General features: G+C 46.1%; 1 protein-coding gene across 5 annotated transcripts in view; it reads right to left on the minus strand.

Annotated features, from left to right (window-relative positions):
* Positions 1-27,440, minus strand: part of FBXO25 (F-box protein 25) — a 168,424-nt gene that overhangs the window by 66,748 nt on the left and 74,236 nt on the right. For all 5 annotated transcript variants that reach the window (XM_029595772.1, XM_029595771.1, XM_029595770.1 and 2 more), the window contains 3 exons: positions 26,726-26,819; positions 3,702-3,880; positions 139-321 (listed from right to left, as the gene is read on the minus strand). In XM_029595772.1, coding sequence (XP_029451632.1) covers positions 139-321; positions 3,702-3,880; positions 26,726-26,819 — 456 coding nt within the window. The remainder of the gene's footprint in view (positions 1-138; positions 322-3,701; positions 3,881-26,725; positions 26,820-27,440) is intronic.

Below are 27,440 nucleotides of genomic sequence, written 5' to 3' on the forward strand. Positions count from 1 at the left end.
GTAACTTTACCCAGAGAACTTTCCCACGTCCGGGCTTACTCATTATTATGGACCTTTATCAATTTAAATAGACCAGCACAGCAAACACACAAACACTCAACATTATTCATATATGTATGTGAAATAGTAAAATCTTACCTGTTTTTCAGCAAAGTGATACTGGCAGAGCTTTTTCCACAACTGTCTGTCTTCACTAAGCACATGAAGGGTTGGGGTCACTTGACCTAAGTTAATGATGTCCCAGCCATCAGACAATCTATACAATATGTTGCTTTGCATTTGCAATGGAAGGTCACATAGGACAAGGCTATTGCTGATTTCCTAAAAGATATTACAAATCTATTTTGATATGAAATGAATACTAACATGCAAAACAATCTACTTAGAGAAACATCTTTCAATCTCAATTTTTCCTGTGGATAAGTGTTTCTTGGCAAAAACTACAATACAGTTTATAGCTAAAATATGTCAAGAACAATCAATACCTTGGAAGTGAATTTCATAACACAGCTACAGGATAAAGTGATGTTAACATACACTAAGTAGTCTAATGAAAAAAATAACACATTCAATTACATTTAAACTTATCTTCCATTCCTCAGAACTATTCTCTAACTAGGACCTATGAAAATATAGCAATAGCTTCAGGGAAGGAGAATTAATTTAGAATGCAAATTAATCAATCAGTACATAGCTTGAGTTGGATCCCAGAGCTACCAGAGTATGAAAGTAGCAGTAGAAAAGATTGGTCTTAAATGGACACATTTACAGTTTTGCTATGAGAAAACCCAAATGGATAAGGTCTGTCCACAAGTGCAATGGGCACGCATGACATTTTCTGGTCCTGTGTATACAGGCCTTTTATTTTTATATTATTCTGAATGAAGGGATGTAGATTAGTGAATAAGGAGATCATGGGAAACTCTTACTGTGGACCCAGATGAGTGAATAGTGGTTATTCAGAACTTTACTAATTTGATTCCAGTAATTAGTCTTCTTGAGTTACATGATAAATAACAAAAGAGAAATTGGCAGTTTGGGGCAGGGAATTTCAATATGTAGGTTCACACTGAAAATTTAACAGATATTACAAACAATATGGCTTCTATTCATAATTACACTAAATTTTAAAATTTACACAAAAATGACATGTATAATATTTTGACTGTATAATAATCTTGATGTTAATCTTGCTGTTCAATAAAACATTCGGCATAAGATAAGTCTCTGGGGCAGGTGAGAAGAAAAAGATAGGAGTAGGAGAGGAAGTAAGAGGGAGCAAGATTATATGGGGGATTGAGAGTGGGAAAGAGAATGATACGCACACATACACACAACCACTTTTCACCCATCTCCCACTATCCCAGAGGGCAGATGCTGGGGTTCCCAGGTGTGTGGCAGGGTTGCCAGCTTCCTAGAAATCTTATTATCGACACACTGCCACACCACTGGGAACTCTAACACCTGCCTTCTCTCTTTCCTAGCATTTCAAGTTCCTAAAGGCCACCCCAATAGACTCCCTACTCAGTTAACTCCAAAGGGACCGCCTCCATACCTCAGTGTTATCAAATGTCCTATGCAGCCCTTCTCTTGGAAATTTTGGGTACCTACTACAATGGTTGTGGGTCCTTGTGCTGTGGCATGGTTGACACAGCCAAGTAGGCAAAACTACTAGGCCCATGCCAAAAGTTGGCGGACATTCCCTAACCTGGGACAGAGCCGGACCTTCACCTATATCAGCCGTTCCCCGCAGGCTGGAAGAGGCAAGGTAATTCCTTCACCCTTCAGGAAATAGTTTATTATGAATTTCACCTCTCAAGAGATAGCTTTGCAAGGAACCGGGTATCTCAATGTAATCCGCTTTTCGCACTTTTTCAGCACTTCAAAGCGGATTACATTCAGGTACTGTAGTATTTCTACTATCCCCAGAGGGCTTACAATCTAAGTTCGTACCTGAGGCAATGGAGGGTAAAGTGACTTGCCCAAGGTGACCAGGAGAGACAGTGGGACTTGAACCCTGGTCTCCTGGTTTGTAGTCCACTGCTCTAACCACTAGGCTACTCCTCCACTGTTATCAACTTAGAGTGTTTCATATTTTTTTTTGCCTGAGCAACTTAAAGAATTTTTGGAATCTAGGAAATCTGTGACATCTTCTCCAATGACTATTCAATAGGGCATTAATATATTGGCTGTCAGACCTACGTTAAGCCTGTTTTCTTAATTACCGTATTTTTCGCTCCTTTAGACGCACTTTTTTTCCCCCAAAAGTGGGGGGAAAATTTATGTGCGTCTTATGGAGCGAATATAAAAAAAAACCTAAAAATCTAACAAACCCCCTCCCACCCTCCTGACTCCCCCAAGACCTGCCAAAAGTCCCTGGTGGTCCAGCGGGGGTCCAGGAACAGTCCAGAGCGATCTCCTGGGCTTGGGCCGTCGGCTGCCAGTAATCAAAATGGCGCCGATGGCCCTTTGCCCTTACTATGTCACTGGGGCCGACCGCTGCCATTGGTCGGTCCCAGTGACATAGTGAGGGCAAAGGGCCGTCGGCGCCATTTTGTTTACTGGCAGCCGACGGCCCAAGCCCAGGAGATCGCTCCCGGACCATTCCTGGACCGCCGCTGGACCACCAGGGACTTTTGGCAGGTCTTGGGGGGGGGGGGGGGGTCAGGAGGATGGGGAGTTGTAGTAAATTAAGTTGGCAGGTCTTGGAGGTGGGTCAGGAGGGTGGGGGGTTGTTAATTAATTTAAAGGGTTGGGGGGAGGGGTTCCCAGAGAAAGAAATGTTTTCTGATCTGGGGAGTGGACCGAAATGGCCCTCCCCAGACCCGAAAACAAAATGGGGAGAAAAAAAAAAGCTATGCACTCCCCTAATTTGCTCCATAAGACGCACAGACGCCCAGGAACAGAGCCGGTTTAGCACAAATTTTTTTTTTTTTTTTAATTTTCCCCCTCTGAATCCTAGGTGCGTCTTATGGTCAGGTGCGTCTTATGGAGCGAAAAATACGGTATATTTCAATTTCTAATAATAATCCCTGTGATTTTCTGTTTCTCATTTCCATGCTGGAATTTTTTGATATCAAGATAGTGATTGTTAAATGTTTTTTCTTTTAAGTTTATTAATATTACTTGTGTAAATACTCCATTGATTTCTATTACTGAGTGTTATTGCTTTGTTATAATTGTAAAACTTAATAAAATTAAGCAAATTGAGCAGTACTACTAGAGTACTCTCAGTACTTTAGTGTGGTAACTGGAGCTTGTCAATTCCCTTAACTGCCTGGACATAACCCTTCATGCCTGCCTATGAATGGTGTTTGGGGGTCTCCAACATCCTCTTCCACACAAATTAGCTCTGCATGCAATCAGCTCTTTAGGGGTATCCTGGTAATCTTAACATCTCACACTTCTCTGAATATACAGCGCTGAATGATTAAGAAACTAGGTTACATTCAATTTATTTAAACAGAAAATTCTTAGCAATTTCTGCTTGTACTCAGATTCCCTGCTACCCCCTCCCTCGCTACTAAAACAATATTCCAGAGATATGAAGCCCTTAATTATAATACATGAAAGTGGCTTATTAAAAACATTTCAGTTTTTTTTTAATTATCATTCATACCACCCAATACTGTATTTCTAAACTATGAAATCCAGTTTCTGTACTTTGCAGTACTGCAACCATTTACAACAATGTAGTTTACCTGGGTCATCTGAAGATTTTTGAGCTGCTGCTGCCACACAAGGATAGTTTCCAAACGGCAAATCCAAATGTTAATGTTCCCAACCAGCACATATTTTTCTTTTTTGAGCCTACAGATGGTAGAATTCAAATCTTGAAGAAGCTCTTTAATTAGGCGAGGATTCTGCTGATCTTCCAGTACTAGGGAAAGGTTAAAAAAAAAAAACAAAAAAAAACAACAACAATATTTTGGCCAATATTTAAGATTTTTCCCTCATCCTACAGAAATTGCATTCTGAATAGTCTTATTATGTTTGAATTTTTCAAACCACCACCAGGTTTAAGCTATTGTTTAAGATTCTTGGTCATTACTCCTCAGAGTGATATATAGTTGATCAGAAAATTGAAAGAGTTATCCCCTTTCTGTACATCATAAACAATTTCATAAAGGCTAACTAGGGGGCACTCCATAAGGTTAGCAAGTAGCACATTGAAGACTAATCTGAGAAAATTATTTTTCACTCAATGCACAAACTCTGGAGTTTGTTGCCAGAGGATGTGGTCAGTGCAGTTAGTGTAGCTGGGTTCAAAAAAGGTTTGGATAACTTCTTGGAGGAGAAGTCCATTAACTGCTATTAATCAATTTGACTTAGTGAATAGCCACTGCCATTATTTATTTATTTATTATTTTTAGATTTTTATATACCGGTGTTCCTGTATTAAAATACAGATCACATCGGTTTACATTGAAACATAAAAATTACGCCAAGAGGCGGTACATATAACAAGGTTGTAGAACTTGGAAAACATGGAAAACAGGTTCGAAAAATAACATTGAGAAAATTGTATAGTCTCTTTGAGAAACCAAATCATAAAATAAGGAGTAATTGTCTAAGATAAATGTGATCTGCAGAAGGGATTGCGATGGTGAGAAAATCTTGATAGCTGGAGGTAAAAAATAATCAAAGTTCTGGAAAAGCTTGGCTAAAGAGCCAGGTTTTAATTTTCTTTTTGAAGGAAGCGAAGCAGATCTCAAGGCGGATGTCTGGCGGGAGCATGTTCCATTGGATGGGTCCTGCTAAAGAGATGGTACGTTTCTGATGTAAGGATATTGTTGAAGGAACATAGAGTGTGCCTTTATAAGCTCCTCTGATAGGTCTAGATGAAGAGTGAAAACGAAGTTGGGTACTTAAGTGGAGTGGGGATATGTTGTAAATAGATTTATGAATTGCTGTGTATACTTTATAGAGAATCCTTTGCTTAATAGGCAGCCAGTGGAGGAGTTTTAGTATGGGGGTTATATGGTCTCTTATTTGTATTGGTAAGGATTCTAGCTGCAGAGTTTTGAATCATCTGGAGGGGTTTGATGGATGAGGTAGGGAGGCCAAAAAGGAGCGAGTTGCAATAATCGATTTTTGTTAGAATAATGGCTTGTAGAACCATCCGAAAATCATTGAAGTGGAGAAGTGGTTTCAATTTTCTCAGGACAAGAAGTTTATAGAAGCAGTCTTTAGTGGTGGTGCTTATAAATTTTTTGAAGTTAAGCTGATTATCTATCATGACGCCTAGATCACGTACATATGGTGAGTGATTAATTATAGGAGTGGTAGAAATGAGTGGGACAGCTGGGTATATTAGATTGTTATTAACGTCATGATTGATAATTAAGATCTCGGTTTTGTTGTTGTTGAGAATAAGGCTGAAACTGGATAGAAGATGATTGATTAGTTGCAAGCAATTATTCCAGTGAATCAAGGTTTTGTGTAGGGATTCTGAGATTGGGATGAGTATTTGGATGTCATCCGTGTAAATGTAGTGTGTTAGGTTTAGATTATTAAGAAGTCGACAGAGAGGGAGAAGGTAAACGTTGAAAAGGGTTGGAGAGAGGGAGGAACCTTGAGGGACTCCTTGATTTGCTGGGACCGGGTGTGATTCTTTGTTGTTTATCTTTACCTTGAATTGTCTATTAACCAGGAAGGACTTGAACCAGCTGAGTACCGTTCCCTTAATGCCTATGTCTATCAGACCTTGTAATAAAGATGAATGGTTGACAGTGTCAAAAGCCGCAGAGAGATCTAAAAGAATAAGGAGGTGAGGTTGTTTTTTATCCATATTAGTTAGAATATTGTCGGTGAGAGAGATAAGTAGGGATTCAGTGCTTAATGATTTACGAAAACCGTACTGGGAAGGTGCAAGAATGTAGTTTTCTTCCAGGTACTCTGATAGTTGTCTATTGACTATCTTTTCCATAATTTTGGCGATCATTGGCAAATTGGCTATTGGGCGGAAGTTAGCTGGATCTGTGGCCGGAAGATTTGGTTTTTTAAGAAGAGGTTTAAGAATTGCTAGTTTAAGTTGGTCAGGAACTAGACCTTGGGAAAGAGAGCAATTAATGATATCGGCAATTGGCTTTGAAATGGTATTCCTTATAGCAATGAGGAGGTTGTTTGGAATTGTGTCTAAGGGATGAGAGGATGGTTTCATTTTCTTGAGAATATTTTCGATCTCAAGAGCTGATGTGGTTTCAAAAGTTTCTAGAGTCGTATTTAGTTTTGGTGGAGTATTAGGTGGAGATGGAGGAGAAGAACTAGATGAAGAGAAAGAGACAGTCAATTAATTGCATCAGTAGCATGGGATCTTCTTGGTGTTTGGGTACTTGCCAGGTTTTTGTGGCCTGGTTTGGCCTTTGTTGGAAACAGGATGCTGGGCTTGATGGACCCTTGGCTCTGACCTAGCATGGCAATTTCTTATGTTCTTATGTACCTCCCCTCCAGAGTGCATTCCAGGCTTCTACCCTCCTTTCTGTGGAGAAAATATTTCCCGATGTTGTTCCTGAGTCTAACCCCTTGCAGCATCATATCATAACCACTAGTTCTACAGCTTCCCTTCCATTAGAAAATATATGATCCTTTTATATTAGTACCTCTCAGGTATTTAAAAGTCTATCATATCCTCTCCGCTTAACCTATCCTCTAGTGGAGTAGCAGCGGGCTGTGAACCAGGAAAGTCAGAGTTCAAAACCCACTGCAACTCCTTGGGCAGCTCGTTTTTCCCTCCAGTGCTTCGGGTACAAATTTGAGGCCTCATTTACTAAGCATTTTTCCCACAGACACCGAATTGGAGAAATGTTTTAGTAAATCAGGCCCTTAGATTGTAAGCCCTCTGGGGATTGTGAAATAACTACAGCACCTGAATGTAATCGACTTTGAAGTGCCAAAAGGCAAAATATAAATCAATTAAATAAATAGATAAATAAATATACAAAGGTAGCCAACTCAGGTCTTTGCATACATGGAGGCAGTGCATGCAAATCTATCTTATGCATATTCACTGTGGATAATCTGAAAACCTGGCCTGTTTGCGCCTCTCGAGGACTTGATTTGGCTACCCCTGGAATACATATTTAGGTCCTCAAGTCTAATTTGTCTTTCAGTGCAGATCCTATACCATTTTAGTTAACTCTTTCTGAATTGTTTCTATTCTCTCTATCCTTTTAACGATATTGAACACAATATTCCAGTTGAGGCCTTATCAATGACCTATACAGGGGCATTATCACCTCCTTATTCCTGATAGTTATGCCTCTCTCTATGGAGACCAGCAATTCCTCTGGCCTTAGTCACTGCCTTGTTGTATTGCTTCACTACCTTCAAATCGTCAGACACTATCACCACAAGGTCTCTCTTCTGGTCCATACATATCAGTCTTTCACCCCAAAAGCATAATACTGCATTTCTTCATATAGAATCTTAGCTGCCAATACTTTGACCACCGCACACGCTTTGTTAGATCTATTACTTCTGGGGCATCCACTCTGTTGCAGATCTTAGTGTCATCTGCAAAAATAAACTTTTCCTTTTAAACCCTCCATATCATCGCTCAAAGATATTGAATGGAACCAGCCCTAGAACCGATCCGACACACTCAACTAATCACCCTTCTCTCCTCACATTGACTTCCATTTACCACTATCGGCTGCCATCTGTCAATCAACCAGTTTCAAATCCATTGTATCACCTTGGGACCCATTCCGAGGCTATTCATTTCATTCATGAACGTCCTAGAAGGGATATCAAACGCTTTGCTAAAATACAAGTAAACCACGTCACATTCCCGCCCTTGATATAATTCTCTGATCACCCAATCAAAAATATCAGGTTCATCTGACATGATTTTCTTCTGATAAAACCATGTTGCCCTGGATCCTACAACCCACTGGATTATATAGTTCACTATCCTTTCTATTTCATTTATTAAAACTTTATAATCCATTTATAAAACATTTCCCATCAGATGTCTCTCCATTAATTTTCCCACCACTGAAGTAAGGCTAACCAGCCTGTAGTTTCCAACTTCCCTCTTATCTCTTTTGTGAAGTTGCAGAAATCCAGTGGGCCATCTTTTCACAACTGGAGCTCTGACTCTGCATGCCGAAGTGAAAAATATAACGTTTTTGTCAGGTACTTCAGCTCACAGGAATCTAAAGGCTCAAAGGAAGCTTTCAACAGTTGGGAGTCAGCATCATGTTGAGATCCTAAGACGTAATAGGAGGCTTCAAAAGAAGCAAATCTTGCATAAATTGAACTAAAGGCTGTACAGTGATGGGTTTAATCTTCTGAATGGTAATGGTTAGCACCAACAGCATTTAGGTGAACCCTAACAGAGCTTGCTTTCAGACAATACTGAACGATGGAGAAGGCATACAAGTAGTTTTTATGTGGGACAGGAAAAAGCATTTAGGGCCTTTCCCTCATACCACAGGACAAGCCTCCTCTATTTAAAACCATAAGACCTTCTGGTGGTACCCTTTCTAGAAGCCAGAAGAATGAGACACACATCATTGACAGGCTTATATAATAAAATCCTATCCTCTCAACATCCAGGCTGTCAAGGCCAGGGACTTGATATTGGAATTAAGCAACATTCCCTGGTTCTATGTGATGAGGGTTGGAGAATTAGCCAACCTGATTGGTTCCCTGATGGACAACTCCCAAAGCAATGAGAACCAAATCTGTATCAGCAAATAAGGGGTTAAGAGAATTGTAGTCTCTTATTCTGTTCTGTGGTTTAGCAAGGTCTTTTCCACAAGAATACATGGAGTATATGCAAATAGAAGACAACCCTCTTCCCAATTTAGGGAGAAGGTACCTGAGGCTAGTTCGCCATATGACCCATTCCTGGAACAGAATTAAGTAACACTTCTGTTGCAAGGGGACACAAACAAATTCTCCATGGGTGTTCCCCACTTGCAAAATTGGAGAAATTACTTACCTGATAATTTCATTTTCCTTAGTGTAGACAGATGGACTCAGGACCAATGGGTATTGTGCTCTCCTGATAGCAGATGGGAGACAGATTTCAAAGCTGACGTCAGCCTACATATACCCGTGCAGCGTGCTTAGCTCTTCAGTATTGTCTTCGAAAAGCCAGTGTGGATATATGATGCTTAATACTTGATTACACTTGATTAACCTTGAACTGGTCCAACTGATATATATATATATATATATATATATATATAAATAAATAAAACTTTTGAAACTGGAGACCACCAGTGCACTGAAACAAACGCCGACATCTGGGCAACAGCGGGTGTCTTGGATTAGAGGTAGGCCACGTACTTGTTCAGTCTCGAGATTTGATATCAGAGGTTCTCTATTTTTGGAGCAGCCGTGGGCGGGATGCTGAGTCTACACTAAGGAAAATATCTACACTAATCCATCTGTCTACACTAAGGAAAATGAAATAATCAGATAAGTAATTTCTCCATTTCCTAGCATGTAGCCAGATGGACTCAGGACCAATGGGATGTACAAAACCAACTCCCCTATAGGGTGGGAGGCTGCCCGTGGCCCATTTAGTGCTGCCCTTGCGAAGGCTATATCCTCCCTGGCCTGAACATCCAGGCGGTAGAACCTGGAGAAGGTATGTAGGGAGGACCATGTCGCCGCCCGATAGATCTTGGCTGGCGAAAGCAGCCTGGTTTCAGCCCAGGAGACTGTCTGGGCCCTTGTAGAATGCGCCTTGATCTGTAGAGGTAATGGTTTTCCTGCCTGTGTGTAGGCAGCATTAATTACTTCTTTGATTCAGCGGGCTATGGTGGCCCGCGATGCCACTTCCCCTTGTTTCTTCCCGCTGTGAAGAAGGAACAGGTGGTCTCGTCAGGTATCGGACTAGGATTCTGCAGACATTCAGGTGGCGGAGGAGGCGTGAATCTTCCGAATGCCTGTGCTCATCTGGTGATGGTAGGGATATGGTCTGGTTCATATGGAACTGGTAAACCACTTTTGGAAGGAAGGATGGTACCGTACGCAGCTGTATGGTGCCCGGGTTGAGCCTGAGGAATGGTTCCCAACAGGATAATGCTTGACGTTCGGACATGCGCCGGGCTGAGCTTATTACAATCAAGAATGCTGTCTTTAAGGTCAAGAGATGTAGAGACAGGGTGCTTGTTGGTCTGAAGGACTCCTCTGCTAGGAAGTCTAGTACTAGGTTGAGGTTCCATAGAGGCATTGGCCACTTTAGTGGTGGTCGGAGTTGTTTGACTCCTTTCAGGAATCAAGACACATCAGGATGAGTTGATAGTCTGATACCATCCACTTCAGACCTGAAACTGGCCAGTCCTGCGACTTGGACCTTGAGAGACAATCCCTTCTGCATGCCGTCCTGTAGGAATTCTAGGATCGTGGGAATCTTGGATGTCCTCAGGAGAAGACTGCGGTCTTCATACCAAGCTTCGAATACTCTCCAGATCCGTATGCAAGACAGCAATGTGGAGAACTTGCATGCCGGAAGCAGAGTTTCAAGCACTGCTTTTGAGTAGCCGCTCTTCTTTAAGAGAGAATCGAGCTGGGTCTTCATGGGAGATCGACCCTTGCTGAAGAAGATCCCTGTATGGCAGTAGACGGAGAGGATTCTCCGCCAATAGTCTTCGCATGCCCACAGTACCATGGTCTTCTTGGCCAATCCAGGGTTACTAGTAGGACTAGTCCCCTGTGGTGTTCTCTCTTGTGGGCAGGGTCATCTCTTGTGGATGATCCTGCCCAGTAGTGGCCGCAGTGGGTAGGCATACAGGAGGCTTTCCTCTGGCCAGTTCTGGATGAGAGCATAGATTCCTTGAGATTGTGGTTCTTGTCTGCGGCTGAAGAATCTGGGCACCTGGGCATTGCAACAAGTTGCTAGTAGGTCCATGGCTGGGAGAGCCCATCGATTTACCATCAGCTGGAAGACATTGTCCACCAGCGACCATTCCCTCGGGTCTAGGCTTTCTCTGCTGAGGTAGTCCGCAGAGATGTATTTTCCCGCAATGTGGGAGGCCGAAATCCCTTGTAGATTTGTTTCTGCCCACTCCATGAGGGGGCCTATTTCCAGAGACACCTGCTGGCTCTTGGTTCCTCCCTGGCGGTTGATGTAGGCAACAGTTGTTGCGTTGTCAGACATGACTGACTGACTCGCCTCAGAGTCTGTGGCTGAATCGTAGGCAGGGTAGTCTGACCGCTCGAGCGTCCAGGTGGTTTATGTTCCATCCCACCTCTTCCTTGTTCCATTGTCCTACTTTTAGGACTACCACAATCCACAATTCAGCCACTACAAATATTACAAAATTCAGCCGCTAGAATTTTGACTGGCAAAAAAAAGAATGATCACATTACAGGAACCCTTGCCGATCTACACTGGCTCCCAATTGAACAAAGGATTCAATATAAGGCTTTATGCATAATACATAAACTAATCCACGATGAAAAAGCTGACTGGCTTAACACTGCTCTGCACGTACATGTCCCACAAAGAAACCTAAGATCTGTTAATAAGGCTCTACTAACTGTTCCCTCTGTCAAAACAGCATGCCTCACGCAAGTTAGGGAGAGAGCACTATCACTGGCTGGCCCCGTGCTATGGAACACCATGCCACTCGAAATAAGGCTGCAGAGAAACTTCAAAATATTCAAATCCAATCTGAAAACCTGGCTATTTAAACAAGCTTTTTATAAAGATAAAGAAAAGGAAAAAAAAAACAGTTGATTGATTAGGATGCACCAAACTAGAAATTGTTATTTGTAACCTACAAATGCACATTAAGGTTAAATTTTTTCCGTCTAATATGCTCCCTACAGACAAACTCAATGTACACACAGTTTATTGAAGTGAATTGTTACCGCACTATGATGGCACATGATTAATTGTAACCTATACCACTTACTTTATGCATTATCGTGCCTTGCTGTAAACCGTTGTGATGGTTACCTAACTTAACGACGGTATAGAAGAGCTTTTAAATAAATAAATAAATAAATAAAAACATTGTCTCTGGGCCGTCAGTTCCTGACAGTGGGCTCCTCACCCTCGCAGGCTTGCATCCGTGATGAGCAAGATCCACTTCGGTGTGGATAGGTTTATGCCTCTGCTTAGGTGTTCTTCCTGTAGCCACCATTAAAAGCTGCTCCCAAACCTCTGTCGGTAGCAGGAGGCGAATTGAGTAGTTCTGGGACACTGGGTTCCATCGTGATAGTAGGGAGCATTGTAGCAGCCGGATATGGGCCCTTGCCCACAGAACAACTTCCAGAGTTGATGTCATGAGGTCGGGGACTTGAAGGTAGTCCCATACCTTGGGGCGGACCGAGGTCAACACTTTTTATAATTGACCCATCAGCTTCCTTCTCTGTGGAGGGGGAAGGTAGACCTTGTTCTGTTTGGTATCGAACCGGACTCCCAGGTACTCTAGTGACTGGGAGGGCTGTAGACAGCCCTTGGCTGTGTTCACAACCCACTCGAGTTCTTGCAGTAGATTCTTGACTCTGGTGGTTGCGTGGCGACTCTCCTCCAGAGACTTTGCCCTGATCAGCCAATCGTCCAAATAAGGATGTCCCAGGACTCCTTTCTTCAGTGTTGCTGCCACTACCACCATAATTTTGGTGAAGGTTCTGGGGGCGGTGGCTAGTCTGAAGGGTAAACCCTGAATTGATAATGATGGCCCAGTATCGCAAATCTCAGGAAGTGCTGGTGATGTTGATGGACCGGGATGTGAAGTTAGGCTTCAGATAGGTCCAGGGAGGTTAAAAAGTCTCCTGGTTCTACCGCCATTATAACGGAGCGTAGGGTTTCCATACGAAAGCGTGGTACCTTCAGGTAACTGTTGACTGTCTTAAGGTCCAGGATGGGCCGGAATGTTCCTTCTTTCTTGGGAACGATAAAATAGATGGAATAGTGGTCAGTATTTTGTTGATGCGTGGGCACCAGGGCTATTGCCTTCAGGCTGAGTAGTCTTGCTAGTGTGGTTTCCACTGCCAGTCTCTTGGAGTGGGAGTGACACGATCTCAAATTTCTCTGGGGGGGATGCTTTGGAATTCCAGAGAGTACCCCTCTTGAATGATAGTTAGGACCCACTTGTCCGAAGTTATCTCGACACATCTTTGGTAGAAGAGGGTAAGTCTGCCCCCTATGTCTTCCTCCTGTGGATGGGTCTGTGTCTTCTCATTGTGGGGTACGGCTGGAGCCTGCCCCTGAGCTTGCTCCTCTCTTAATGTGCCTGTTCCGAAAGGACTGAGACCTTCCTGAAGAATGAGGTGATTGGGACTGTAAGGTTTAGAGCGCTGCGATCCTCTACCCTTGGTTCTTTTGGGGAGAAGTACTGATATGTTCTTTTGTTCCTGTCTTCAGGTAAACCGAGTACTGGAGATTCACCCCATTAGTTGGCTAATTTCTCCAGTTTGCTCCCGAACAGGATGGATCCTTTAAAGGCATTTTTGTGAGGTTTGCTTTGGAAGTCGCGTCAGCTGACCAATTCCCGAGCCATAATTGTCTTCTTGCCGCCACTGCGGCGGAGACATCCCTGGATGAGGTGTGCAAGAAGTCTGCGGTAGCATCTGTGAGGAAGGAGTCCACAGGCTCCATTGCTTCTCCGGGTGTGGATGCATCTCTAGCGAGGATCAAACAGGAACGTGCCACTAAAGCGCAGCAGGAAGCAATTTGTAGCATCATTGCTGATACATCAAAGGACTGCTTAAGGATGGCTTCCAGCCTTCTATCCTGGGCGTCCTTCAGTGCCGCTCCTCCCTCCACTGGGATCGTAGTGCTTTTTGAGACCACAGAGATCATAGCATCCACTTTGGGGAAACGTAGAAGTTCCTTAGCCATGGATTCCAGCGGGTATAGGGCTTCCAGTGCCCACGCCCCTTTGAAAGTGGCCTCTGGAGCATTCCATTCCAGGTCAATCAGTTCCTTAATAGGCTCCAATGTAGGAAAATAGCATGAGGCCTTACGGAGGTATACTAACATGGGATTCTTCTTTGGTTCCACTATGGGCTCCGTGCCTGGAAGACCCAGTGTCTTCATAGTCTGGGACACTAGGGTTGGTAATTCATCCTTGTGAAAGAATCAGAGCATGATCTGGTATGGCTCCATCCCTGGGGGAATTTCTCCTTCTTCCAGGGAGTCTGTTTCATCCTCTGAGGTATCTGGATCCCAATCAGAGAGGCTCTTGGTTAGGAGAGGCATGTCTCGAGAAGCCCAGGAGGTGCCGGGAAGGGCTTGTGCTTCCGGCATGGTTTGAGTCAGGTGGGCAACCAGGGGCTGGTTGTGCCTAGGCAAAGGTTTGCAGCCCTTTGAAAAATTCCACCCAGGAGAAGGTTCCTGGTCCATGTTGATCCCAGGAGGGGTTGTAGTGGAAGCCCCGGAGGAATTTTCCTGTGGGGGCGCAGAGTTGGAAATACTTAGGTCCTGGATGCCATCAGTGGTTCCAGATGCCTCTCCTGGCTGTAGAGGGTCTTGTTTTGGTTCTCCCTGGTTCTGTTTGCACTGTTGGCACAGAAGGGATTTCAATCCAGGCTGCGCAGCTCTTAAGTGGTAGGCTGGGCAAAGGAAGGGGCCCTTGGCTTTCTTGGATGGTGGTGCCATTGTTTGTGCGCGTGTAGAACTTAAAATCTCGCCCATGCGTAGTGTTATGCGCGCGGATGCGCTTGGTTGTGAGTGGACGCGCAGAAGTTATGCACACAAAGTGCTCACAATTTGTGCATGCAGGCAACGGAGTTTGTGCGCGCGGCCCAGTTGTGCACCTCACTGTGCGCACAACCCAGATGTGCGTGCCGCTGTGCGCTCACCCTGTAGATATGCGTTTAAGTTAGGCGCTTCGGGCCTCTGGCCTGCCCCTCGCTTACCGCCGGTCAAGGGAGGGAAATGGCGCCAATGACCCCGAAGGTAAGATGGCAACCCCCCCCCTCCCCCCCGGAGGGTCTCCACGTATGTGGACCCTCATACCGAATCGGGGCCTGCCCAAGGAGGGCTGCTCCACCCGATTTTAAAGCCTCATCAGGAGAAGGACAGTACGGCTATTCTACCTTACTTGGTCTCTGCGCTTACCGGTCTCGTGCCGGGCAGTCTCCAGCTGCGGGGGGAGAGGGAAATACCTTCACCGCCCCACTCAAATATGCACCCGCTGCCTTTCAGCCACCCTGGGGGCTAAGTCCATGCCGGGATTTGGCTGCTGGACCAAGGCTCACTTCTGAGGGATATCGAGAATCACCTCAGGAAAGTCTCGACTGGGGGAGGGACCATTAGGTTTCACCGCAGGAGAAGCGGGGCTCTCTTGAAGGTACTTTTTCTTCCTTCTTTCTTGCTGTAAATGTTATACTATTATTGTTTGGGATAGTGTCCGCATCTGCTATGGAGATGGAGAAATACTGAAGAGATAAGCAAGCTGTACGGGTATATGTAGGCTGCCGACAGCCTTGAAATCTGACTGTCTCCCATCTGCTATCAGGAGAGCACAATACCCATTGGTCCTGAGTCCATCTGGCTACACGCTAGGAAAATATGAATTGCTAGCCCTCTGTCCGGGGACTATTCGTGTGGTTCGAGGACTCAAGTCAGTTTGTCTGCTAGAATATTGTCCTTGCCTCACAAGTGGCTCTCATTCTCATTTCATGTGAAATGGTCCAAGATCACATTCTGACAGACTTGCAACAAAGGCAGTATGATTTTGTTCATACACACTGATTTATATAAAACATATCCACTGGATGGGCCATTTTGATCTCCCTCTGCCATCATTTGTTATGTAACTATAATTATCTGTCTCAATTACAATAACTTTGTTGGCCAACTAATCTCTGAAAGTGTTTACAGTATTCTAGATCTCCTTTGCTCTAGATGTGTGTGATATTTCTCCTGAAAGGCCATAGGCCCCCAGTGTGAAGCCCATCTACATGCACTCCCCAGCACAGTTACAGTAATTTGGGAATGTGGAATTTGGAAAGTCATTCACTTGGCCAAATGCTCCTGGACTAACCCACTAGGACAAATCCCTGAGCTGTAAAGCGATCTGGAAGTCTCAAAAATCTTTAATGTCCTTCATCCACTGAGATCTTAGGGTCCACTGGGATAGTTTCATGTGGAGACATGCCAAGGGTATAACATGTACTGTTTATACAGTTGATGCCATAAAGTCCAACATTTTCAACATGACCCAGGCTGATGTCTGCAGGCTTTTATTCCATCCACTAGACAATAAGTTTGTTATCCTTTCTTGTGGAAGGAAGACTTTTGCCAAACATATTTAATAGGGCTCATATGAACTCTAAGGGGTAGATTTTCAGAGCCCTGCTCGCCTAAATCCGCCCAAAACCGGGCGGATTTAGGCGAGCAGGGCCCTGCGCGCCGGGAAGCCTATTTTACATAGGCCTCCCGGCGCGCGCACAGCCCCAGGACTCGCGTAAGTCCCGGGGTTCTCGGAGGGGGGCGTGTCGGGGGCGGGCCCGGTCGTCGCGGCGTTCCAGGGGCGTGTCGGCAGCGTTTTGGGGGCGGGTACGGGGCGTGGCTACGGCCCGGGGGCGTGGCCGCGCCCTCCGTACCCGCCCCCAGGTCGCGGCCCCAGCGCGCAGCAGGCCCGCTGGCGCGCGGGGATTTACGTCTCCCTCCGGGAGGCGTAAATCCCCCGACAAAGGTAAGGGGGGGGGTGTAGACAGGGCCGGGCGGGTGGGTTAGGTAGGGGAAGGGAGGGGAAGGTGAGGGGAGGGCAAAGGAAAGTTCCCTCCAAGGCCGCTCCGATTTCGGAGCGGCCTTGAAGGGAACGGGGGGAGGCAGCGCGGCTCGGCGCGCGCAGGCTATACAAAATCGATAGCCTTGCGCGCGCCGATCCAGGATTTTAGTGGATACGCGCGGCTCCGCGCGTATCTACTAAAATCCAGCGTACTTTTGCTTGAGTCTGATGCGCAAGCAAAAGTAGGCTGATCGCGCTTCTTTTAAAATCTACCCCTAATTGAGATGACATGCTTAATTTGGATTTTTGTGTAGTTTATGAAGGACCCTAGCAACTCTTAACACCTGGATGGTTTTGTTCATCGATTCTATGGCACCAACTTCAGATGTGCTCTTGATCAACTATGAATACCATTATGAAAAATTGCACAGCCACCATCATTAAATATTTTGTAAATATGCATGGTGCTAATGCTAAGTCAAATGGCAGTATGCAACATCAGAGGTGGCATTTTCCTATTACAAATCTGAAATATTTCCTGTGACCTGGAAATAGTTCTATGCGGGTCTAAGCATTCTTAAATCCAGGGAACACTGCCAGTTTCCTTTTTCCAGACAAGGAATTAAGCTGCCTAGGGAAACCATCTTGAACTTTTCCTTTACTATAAACTTGTTCAAAACCCTAAGGAGTAGGATGGAATGGAGTCATCCTATCTTTTTTGGAATCAGGAAATACTTGGAATAAAATTCCTGTCCTCTTTCCTGTGGTGGAACAGGTTTGACCATCTTGATCTTTAACAGGGAGAAGAGCCCTCTTGATAGCTGTTCCTGATGCTGGGAGATAGACCAAGAGATTCTCAGCAGGCAATCTGGGAGATTTCCAATAGATGTAATTTCTACACATTCTGAATTATATTGAGAACACAGCTGTGCAAAGTTATGCTGAGCCAATGATTTAAGGTCCTCTGGAATGGAAACTGGAATGCTGGCTATGTTTTCCTGGATCCAGTCAAAACACCATCCCTTGTTTTGAGAGCTGGCTTATACTTAGGAGTTCTCTACTATCTGGAACAACAGCGAGGCACCTGTTGTTGATGGACAAGAGGATGGAAGATAACTTCTCTAAGGATGACAGAAGTGTTTCCTCAGCACCCCATGCAAAAACCTACTAAAAGATGTAGAGGGCAGGTCATTAGTGGCTGCACTGAAGATCTGAAGTGTGGCCAGTGATCCTAAATTTCATTCTCTGCTTCTTTGAACTTATTTACAAAGAGATTCCCCTTGCAGAACAACCACACAAGCCTTTCCTGCACATCCAAATGGAGATCTGAAGCTCACAGCCATTAGAGTTTGAGGGTATTAATCCCAATAGAAAAATCTTTCAATGCGGTCTTAAAATCATCATGGATCAAATTACACTCTCCTGACTCAATTCCACCAGTGACTCCAGCTTGTCTCGTTTCTCCAGAGGGAGAGAACTTCATTTTATGTTTTATTTTAGCTTTGGTTTACTGTACAGTATACTGATATGTTTAATTGTCTATTGCTGTTTGATTGTATTTTGTGTGTGAATTTTCTGTTGCCCACTGAGATTTGTGGCTCAGCGGGATAGAAATGTTATAAGTAAATAAACTTGACAAGGCCTTTAACTTTAACAGAATGTCTCACAAGAAGAGCTGGTAGGATACTATGTGGGAAATGAGAACAGCATTCTGAAAAAACTAAGTCAAGGGTATGAGACTCATGCTGCAGTGGTGGTACAGAGGACCAAGTTCATGACTGTCTAGCTTTTTAAAGAGCCGATTCAAAAACAGGCTAGCAAGTTAATTGCTGTTTATTGAATCCAAGAGCCCTCTTGACTAATACACAGAGCCTGCCTTCTTGTTATTAGGTTGCACAGGGGGAGGGGGTGATCCACATCCTCATCTGTGCATCCGTAGGACATCATGGACAGGCAATGCCACAATTTCCTTAGGGGATACTGAGAAATTGGAGGATGCCCAGTAACTGGTAGAAAATGTACTGACAGCAAGACTTGTGGAGGGAGTGAGAGACTGGAATGGACTGGTGGAGAGAAAGAGCATGACTGGCAAGGATTAACTAGTAAAGAGAAAGAGAGAGAAAGACTGGCAGAGCTGGACTTGTGAATGGAGTGAGAGACTTGCGGGGAAGGACTGGTGGAGGGAGAGCGGGAAACTGGTTGCAATGGACTGTAGAACAGAGACAGAGAGTGAGAAACTGATGGGGAGGGGAGAAGGAGGGATGTCTGAGACAGGTCCAGATCACTAAAAGGGAGAGATAAAGAGGAATGATGCACACATTTCCTTCCCAGCCCACGCCCCCCAAAAATACACAATGTGTGGATAGAGATAGAGATTTTTTTTATTCCTTTTTTTTTTTTTTTTAAAGAAAATTATTTATTTATTTATTTATTTAGATTTATATTCCGCTTTTCACACTTTTTTCAGCTTCAGGTACTGTAGTTATTTCCCTATCCCCAGAAGGCTTACAATCTAAGTTTGTACCTGAAGCAATGGAGGGTAAAGTGTCTTGCCCAAGGTAACAAGGAGCGACAGTGGGACTCAAACCCTGGTTTCCTGGTTCATAGCCCACTGCTCTAACCACTAGGCAACTCCTCCACTAACAGGGAAACCATCCAGTTAGTTCGATCGTCACAGGGGGAGGCCAATGGTTCTCTCCACAACTCCTGTTACCTAATTCTATACATGCAGAGATAGAATACCTGCACTCAAAGCAAGAGGAATGCTACAAACATTTTGGACCATTATCACAAGGTGCTGGGCATGAATATCAGTGGCACCTCTAGGCAGCAGAATCTTCTAAATAAGAAAGAAACCCCTGGCCAGTTTCAACCATCGAGTAAAACTACCACTAAAATTATTCAAGATATTCAATAAAAATTCTTCTATATGAGAGGACAGAATCCCCAATATAAAACCTCACGCATCACCTAAATAGGATTATAGACAATGCTGGGGAGGAGAGGTCTAGAACAGGTAGATGTGAATTGTAGAGATTACTTACCTGATAATCTCGTTTTCCTTAGTGTATGCAGATGGACTCAAAACAAGTGGGTATAGTGTGCTCGTGCTAGCAGTTGGAGATGGATCTGACGTCAGCACGGGTACATATACCCCCGCAGGAAGTGCAGCAATTCAGTAATCTTCCTTGCAAAACCTTTATGGATATATGTGTAACTGACCGATCGATTAAATGAACAGGATTACCCTGACCGATTGATAGTAGCTGGAGACCGCCAGTGTACTCAACCGGAAGGCGTCGACACCCAGGCAGGGTGGATGCCCTATTATAAGAAAAACATGGCTTACTGTGAGTCGGTGAATCTCCATGTATGCCGGCAGCCGGGCGGGATGCTGAGTCCATCTGCATACACTAAGGAAAACGAGATTATCAGGTAAGTAATCTCAACATTTCCTAGCGTGTAGCAGATGGACTCAAAACAAGTGGATGTACAAAAGCTACTCCCGGACTGGGCGGGAGGCTGCCCGAGGTCCGTTCAGGATTGCCCTCGCAAATGCTGTGTCCTCCCTTGCCTGGACGTCCAGACAGTAGAATCTGGAGAAGGTATGGAGGGAGGACCACGTCGCCGCTTTACATATCTCTGCAGGCGACAGCATCCTAGTTTCTGCCCAAGAGGCCGCTTGCGCTCTGGTAGAGTGAGCCTTGACCCGTAGAGGTGGTGGTTTTCCCGCTTCTACGTAGGCTGCCTTGATAACTTCTTTGATCCAGCGGGCGATGGTTGCCCGTGAGGCCGCTTCCCCTTGCTTCTTCCCGCTGTGAAAGACGAACAGGTGGTCCGTTTTTCGTACTGCTTCTGACATTTCCAGGTATCCGGACAGTAGCCTGCCGATGTCGAGATGGCGTAGTATTCGACCTTCTTCCGACTACTTCAAACCTTCCGTGGTAGGCAAGGATATGGTTTGGTTGAGATGGAAGTGTGAAACTACTTTGGGTAAGAAGGAAGGAACCGTGCGAAGATGGATAGCCTCTGGAGTGATTCTGAGAAACGGATCACAGCAGGACAGTGCTTGTAGCTCTGAGATGCGGCGTGCTGAGCATACGGCCAGCAGGAACACCATCTTCAAGGTTAACAAACGGGGGGACAGGCCTCGAAGTGGTCTGAAGGCGGATCCCGCTAGAAATTCCAAAACTAGGTTGAGGTTCCACAGGGGTACTGGCCACTTCAGTGGCGGGCGAATGTGTTTGACTCCTTTCAGGAAACGTGAAACATCTGGGTGTGTGGCGATGCTGTTGCCGTCACTCCGGGGACCGAAGCAGGATAACGCTGCCACTTGAACCTTGATGGAATTGAGGGACAGACCCTTCTGAAGTCCATCTTGCAGGAAATCCAAAATGATAGGGATCTTAGCGGCATGTGGATTGGTGCTATGAGTTTCGCACCAGGCTTCAAATACTCTCCAGATCCTTATATATGTTAGTGATGTGGAGAACTTGCGTGCTCGGAGGAGTGTACCTATTACCGGCCCAGAGTATCCTCTTTTCTTCAGCCTAGCCCTCTCAATGGCCAGACCGTAAGAGAGAATTGAGCTGGATCCTTGTGGAGGATGGGACCTTGCCGCAGCAAGTCCCTGTGTGGAGGCAGGGGTAGTGGATTCCCTACCAGTAGTCTTCTCATGTCTGCATACCAGGGTCTTCTTGGCCAGTCCGGGGCCACTAGAAGAACTAGGCCTCTGTGCTGCTGAATCTTGTGTATAATGGCGCCCAGCAGGGGCCATGGAGGAAAGGCATATAGCAGGATCCCCTGAGGCCATGGCTGTACCAGGGCATCGATCCCCTGGGATAGAAGATCCCGCATGCGGCTGAAATATCTGGGTACTTGAGCGTTGGACCTGTCCACTAGTAGGTCCATGCCCGGCGTCCCCCACTGATCCACAATCATCTGGAAAACTGTGGGCGACAGCTGCCATTCCCCTGGATTTAGGCTTTCTCTGCTGAGGAAGTCTGCCGTGGTGTTGTCCTTCCCAACGATGTGGACGGCAGAGATGTCCTGGAGATTTGCTTCCGCCCAAGTCATCAGGGGGGCTATTTCTAGGGATACCTGTTGGCTTCTGGTTCCGCCCTGTCGGTTGATGTATGCCACCGTGGTGGGTTGTCCGACATCACTCTGACCGCTCTGTTGCGAAGTCTGTGGGCAAATCGCAGGCACGCTAGCCTGACTGCCCGTGCCTCTAGTCGGTTGATGTTCCACCCCGACTCTTCTCTGTTCCACCACCCTTGGGCGGTGAGTTCCTCGCAATGTGCTCCCCATCCATTCAGGCTGGCATCTGTGGTGAGCAGGGTCTAGGTTGGGGAGGACATTCGTGACCCCCGGCTCATGTGGCTGGGCTGTAACCACCACCGTAGCTGATTCCGCATTCTAGCTGGTAGAGGTAGGTGTACGGTGTAGTTCTGTGATCGTGGGCTCCACCGAGACAGGAGGGTGCATTGTAATGGTCTCATATGAGCCCGCGCCCATGGGATCACCTCCAGAGTGGATGCCATAAGGCCGAGGACCTGTAGGGTAATCCCAAGCTGTGGGCCGGGTGGCGCTCAGCAGGGTCAGCAGACGATTCCGGAGCTTTGATCTCCTCCTGGAGGTCAGACTGACCTTGTCTTCCTGGGTGTCGAATCGGACCCCTAGGTATTCCAGCGACTGAGAAGGCTGTAGGGAACTCTTGTTCAAGTTTACTACCCATCCTAGGCTTTCCAGAAGAGATATAACTCTGTTGGTTGCCTGGTGGCTCTCCTCCGGTGACTTTGCCCTGATCAGCCAATCGTCCAGGTAGGGATGGACGAGAATTCCTTCCTTCCTGAGTGACGCCGCCACTACTACCACCGCGCCGCGGAACTTGGTAAAGGTCCGCGGCGCGGTGGCTAACCCGAAGGGTAAAGCTCGGAACTGGAAGTGTTGATTCAGGACCTTGAATGGTAAATAGCACTGGTGATCCCGATGGATTGGGATATGCAAGTAGGCTTCCGACAGATCTAGGGATGTGAGAAACTCCCCTGGCTGTACTGCATTCCTGACAGACCACAGGGTTTCCATGCGAAAGCTGGGGACCCGTAGGTGTCGGTTGACTGACTTGAGGTCCAGAAAGGGCCTGAAAGTGCCCTCCTTCTTGGGTACTATGAAATAAATGGAATAATACCCAGAATGTTCCTCCCATGCAGGCACTGGGATTATGGCTTTTAGGGACAGGAGCCTCCGCAAGGTAACTTCTAGTGCCGATTCCACAAACTTGTCCGGCGGGAGCCGAAGAAAGTCCAGGTAATACCCTTCTCGGATGATGGCTAGGACCCACTGGTCCGAGGTAATCTCGACCCACCTGCGGTAGAAGAGGGTTAGCCTGCACCCTATGGCTGCTACCCCCGGATGGGTCGGCTGATTGTCATTGTGGGGTGCGGCCGGGACCAGAGCACGAGCCGGTTCTCCTCTTGTTGCGCTTAGTCCGAAAGGACTGGTTCCTGGCCTGAGGACGAGGTACTTGGTAGCGAGCCCTGTAAGGGTTGAAGCGCTGAGAGTTTCTACCTCTGGATGGTCTAGGAAAAGGGCGCTGGCTCCTCCTTGGCCTGTCTTCTGGTAGACTGTGTAATGGAGAGGCGCCCCATTTATTGGCCAGTTTCTCGAGGTTGCTGCCGAACAGGAGGGATCTCTTAAAGGGCATTCTCGTGAGACGTGTCTTGGAGGAGTCGTCGGCCGACCAATTACGTAGCCAGAGCTGTCTCCTGGCTGCCACTGAGGATGACACTCCCTTGGCTGCCGTACAGACGAGGTCGGAGGCTGCGTCAGTGAGGAACGAGAGAGCTGATGCCATCTCTTCTCCCGGGGTGTTGTTCCTAGCCTGTGATAAACAGGAACGCGTCACCACTGTGCAGCAGGTCGCAATTCGTAGGGACATGGCTGCCACCTCAAAGGCTTGCTTCAGCATGGCGTCCATGCGCCGGTCGTGTGTATCCTTGAGGGCCGTCCCCCCTTCCACCGGAATGGTGGTGCGCTTCACAATTGCGCTAACTATGGCGTCTACCTGAGGGCACGCCAGCATCTCCTTAGTTGCCTGGTCTAAGGGGTACATGCCAGACAAGGCCCGACCCCCTTTGAATGAGGCCTCCGGCGCATTCCATTCCAGATCGATTAGCTGCTGTGCTGCTTGTAGGAGGGGAAAATGGTGAGCCATTTGGCACAGGCCCTCTAACAGGGGGTTCATTCTCGGTTCCCCTGGGGTGTCATAGCCCGGAAGAGCCAGTTCCGACAGGCATTGAGAGATCAGGCCTGGGAGATCCTCTTTCAGAAAGAAGCGTCTCATGGTCCGATATGGTTCAATCCCCGAGGGAAGTTCTCCCTCCTTGGGGGGCTCGTCGTCTTCCTCAGGGCAATCTGAATCCTCATAAATAGGGGTTCTGGGTGGCGAGTGGCCATGCCTAGGCCTTGAGGGTCCAGGGGCCGGGTCATCCGGTACGTATGGACCCGTTCGGGGAGCAGACTGCATTGTGACAAAGGCATGAATCCCCTTAAATAATTCCACCCAGGAGAGGAAGCAGGATCTGGCCTTAGGGGCACCAGGTCTCTCGGGTTCCCTGGCAGCTCACCGCTGCCTGCTAGGTCCAGGGTGTTCCCTAAGGAACTGGCAAGTATGCTGGGCTGCGACCAGTCCTGGCCTGGAACTCCCAGGGCCTGTTCACATTGGGCACATAGGGAGTCTGCTTCCTCGCTCTGTGTGGCTCTGAGGTTGCATGCAGAGCAGAGGCTTATGCCTGATTCTGGAGGTGCCGGCTCCGCTGACGCATGGGCTCTCTTACGCTTCATCTCGTCTGTTAACTCAGCTAGAGTCTGCGCTTTGTAATATGCGCTTATCCACGGGCGCCTGTCCACGGGCGCCTAGCAACAGGCGCTTAGCAATATGTGCCTATGGCGCGGTGACGAACCAGGGCAGAAGGCGACGGCGAGCAGGCAGGCAAAATGGCGACCCCCTTGGCGGGTTGCCACGTAGGCAGACTCTGCTACTCCTCGCTTCCTCAGAGACCAACAAGTAAAGATGTACGCCTTACCTTGTCTTCGGCGCTTCCCGGCTGCGACCCGGGCGGTCTCCGGCTGCGGGGGGAGAGGGTGATTACCGTCATCGCCGCGCTCGAGGAGGTGCACCCGCTGCCTCTAGGCCGCGCCCGAACTCGTCTCGCTCGAGGGCCAAGTCTACGCCAGGACCGAGGCTGCCTCTAGGCCGCGCCCAAACTCGTCTCGCTTGGGGGCCAAGTCCACGCCGGGACCGAGGCTGCCTCTATGCTGCGCCCGAGCCCTTCTCACTCAGGGGCTAGGTCCCTGCCGCGAGTCGGCCACTGGACCGAGTCTCTTACCTCCGAGGGACCACGGAAATCGCCTCGGGAAACTCAACTGGGGGAGGGACCAAATGGTATCACCGCAGGAGTGCGGGGCTCGTCTTCAGGTAGGTTTCTTCTATGAATTTAGTCGTTAGAATTTGGAAAAACGCTCAGCGAGCGTGAGGTAGCTCCGAACTGCTTTGGAGACTGAAATTACTGAATTGCTGAACTTCCTGCAGGGGTATATGTACCCGTGCTGACGTCAGATCAGACTCCAACTGCTAGCACGAGCACATTATACCCACTTGTTTTGAGTCCATCTGCTACACGCTAGGAAATGGTTATTTATTCTTTCAGATAATAGAAAGACTAAGGGGCACTCCATGAAGTTAGCATGTGGCACATTTAAAACTAATCAGAGAACGTTCTTTCACTCAATGTACAATTAAACTCTGGAATTTGTTGCCAGAGGCTGTGGTTAGTGCAGTTAGTATAGCTGTGTTTAAGAAAGGATTGGATAAGTTCTTGGAGGAGAAGTCCATTACCTGCTATTAATTAAGTTGACTTAGAAGACAGCCACTGCTATTACTAGCAACAGTAAATGGAATAGACTTAGTTTTCGGGTACTTGCCAGATTCTTATGGCCTGGATTGGCCACTGTTGGAAACAGGATGCTGGGCTTGATGGACCCTTGGTCTGACCCAGTATGGCATGTTCTTATGTTCTCAAGCTCTACACTATCCTGCATTTATAGAAACTCCCCCAACATCAGGTGCAGAGCAGTATAAGGACATTTCCCCTTACCATTCACCATAAAAAATATATATATATATTTCAATTCTGGTTTCACCTCAGTAACAGCAATACAAATACTGGCCACTACCAGACACATTATGGGAATTATCATGTATGCTTAGACGTATCTATAAGAATTTCCTACAATACATGCTCAGTGTTAGTGCCATCAGGATATCATTCATATGTATGATTATGGTGAACTGCTGGTCTTCAGAAAAATTATGCTGTTCCTTAGGAGGTAATGCAATCTGAAAACATTCTGGGATTTGAACATTTTGACCTGCATCACCAATGTGATAAAGAAGATCATTTTAGCTGAGTAGTGGGTAGCATAGTTTGGATTTTCTGTCTGGTAAGCATTAATCAGATTGCAGCACTAGGATGGCAGTGGATTAAGCACTGGTTTAGTGTCTTATTTTATAAAGTTACTCACTGTCCTACCTCCTCAAATCTTGCAACTATTTCCCTCTCTTCAACTCATGCAACTATTTCCCTCATCTTTTCTCTCCTGCACTCAGTCACCATCTCTTTTCCACAATATATCCAGCATTTTCAAATTTTCAAACTAAGAATATCTTAAAATTGTCATATGTATAAAACCAACAAGAATTATCCTCTGTGTCTTGTGTTCAAGGATGAAGAAGAACCACACTGCCAAGTAATGCTATCATAGAGAGGTATGCTTAAAATTCAACTTTAATTACATAAACATTGGCTGTGTACCCTTTCTTCATTAAAACATGTCATACAAAAAATGTATTCTAGTTTACATCACATATAAATGTCTCAATGTTATCAATTATACTAGTTTAACTTTTTCCAATATCTGTGTTTCCTCTACACAGATGGACACCTTGTGCAATAACATGATTCAGGAATCAGAGGAATATCAGAAAAAATATAAAATTAGAAAAATCTTACCCTTGTAGACAATTTTTTCCAAAATATTGAAATAGCTCTTCTGTGCTGCTCCACTTAATGAAGTTAGCTCAGATTTTGCAATCAACTGCAGCAGCTATAAGCAAAAAAAAAAAAAAAAAAAAGTCTTTCCCATATCAAATACATTTCACCAGGGCTTAATTTGTGGGGAAATGGCCTGGAACTGAATTCTACCACTTCTTTTCAGACTTAACAGGCAGAGAGCAGCAAGAGTCTTCTGCTCCAGCCCCTCCCATCCAGGCAGCCTGTAGGGAAGAAGAGCAGGGATGAAAACTGCAAGCAGACAGCTACTCTGCTCCCTAATCCAGTTCCCCCTCCTTTTTTTGTAAAGAACAGGACAGAATGGGGCAATCCTGAAGCAGATCTTGCAGAGCAAAGAGCAGACAAAAATGAAAGGTTGAATTAGCACATCTGAAACTTGTAAGCAGTTATGCCAATTGTCAAGGCTTCAACCCTTGCCTTGAACCACACTATTGCTCACAAGTTTCAACCTTGTGCTAAATTAATTCAGACTTTTTGGGTCTATTACTTAGGACTTCATTTCTAATGGAATGACCCAGAACAGCATTCGGCCACTTTTTTTTCTGGGACGTGAGGAAACAGAGCAGAGTTGGCAGTGTAAATCAGTTCTTATTCCCCCATGTAAACAGAGCACAGTCAGTAGTGGTAACATATCATTTCTAGCCCACCAGGCCTT

Source organism: Rhinatrema bivittatum, chromosome 3 (assembly GCF_901001135.1).
Source record: "Rhinatrema bivittatum chromosome 3, aRhiBiv1.1, whole genome shotgun sequence".
NCBI classification, from domain to species: domain Eukaryota; kingdom Metazoa; phylum Chordata; class Amphibia; order Gymnophiona; family Rhinatrematidae; genus Rhinatrema; species Rhinatrema bivittatum.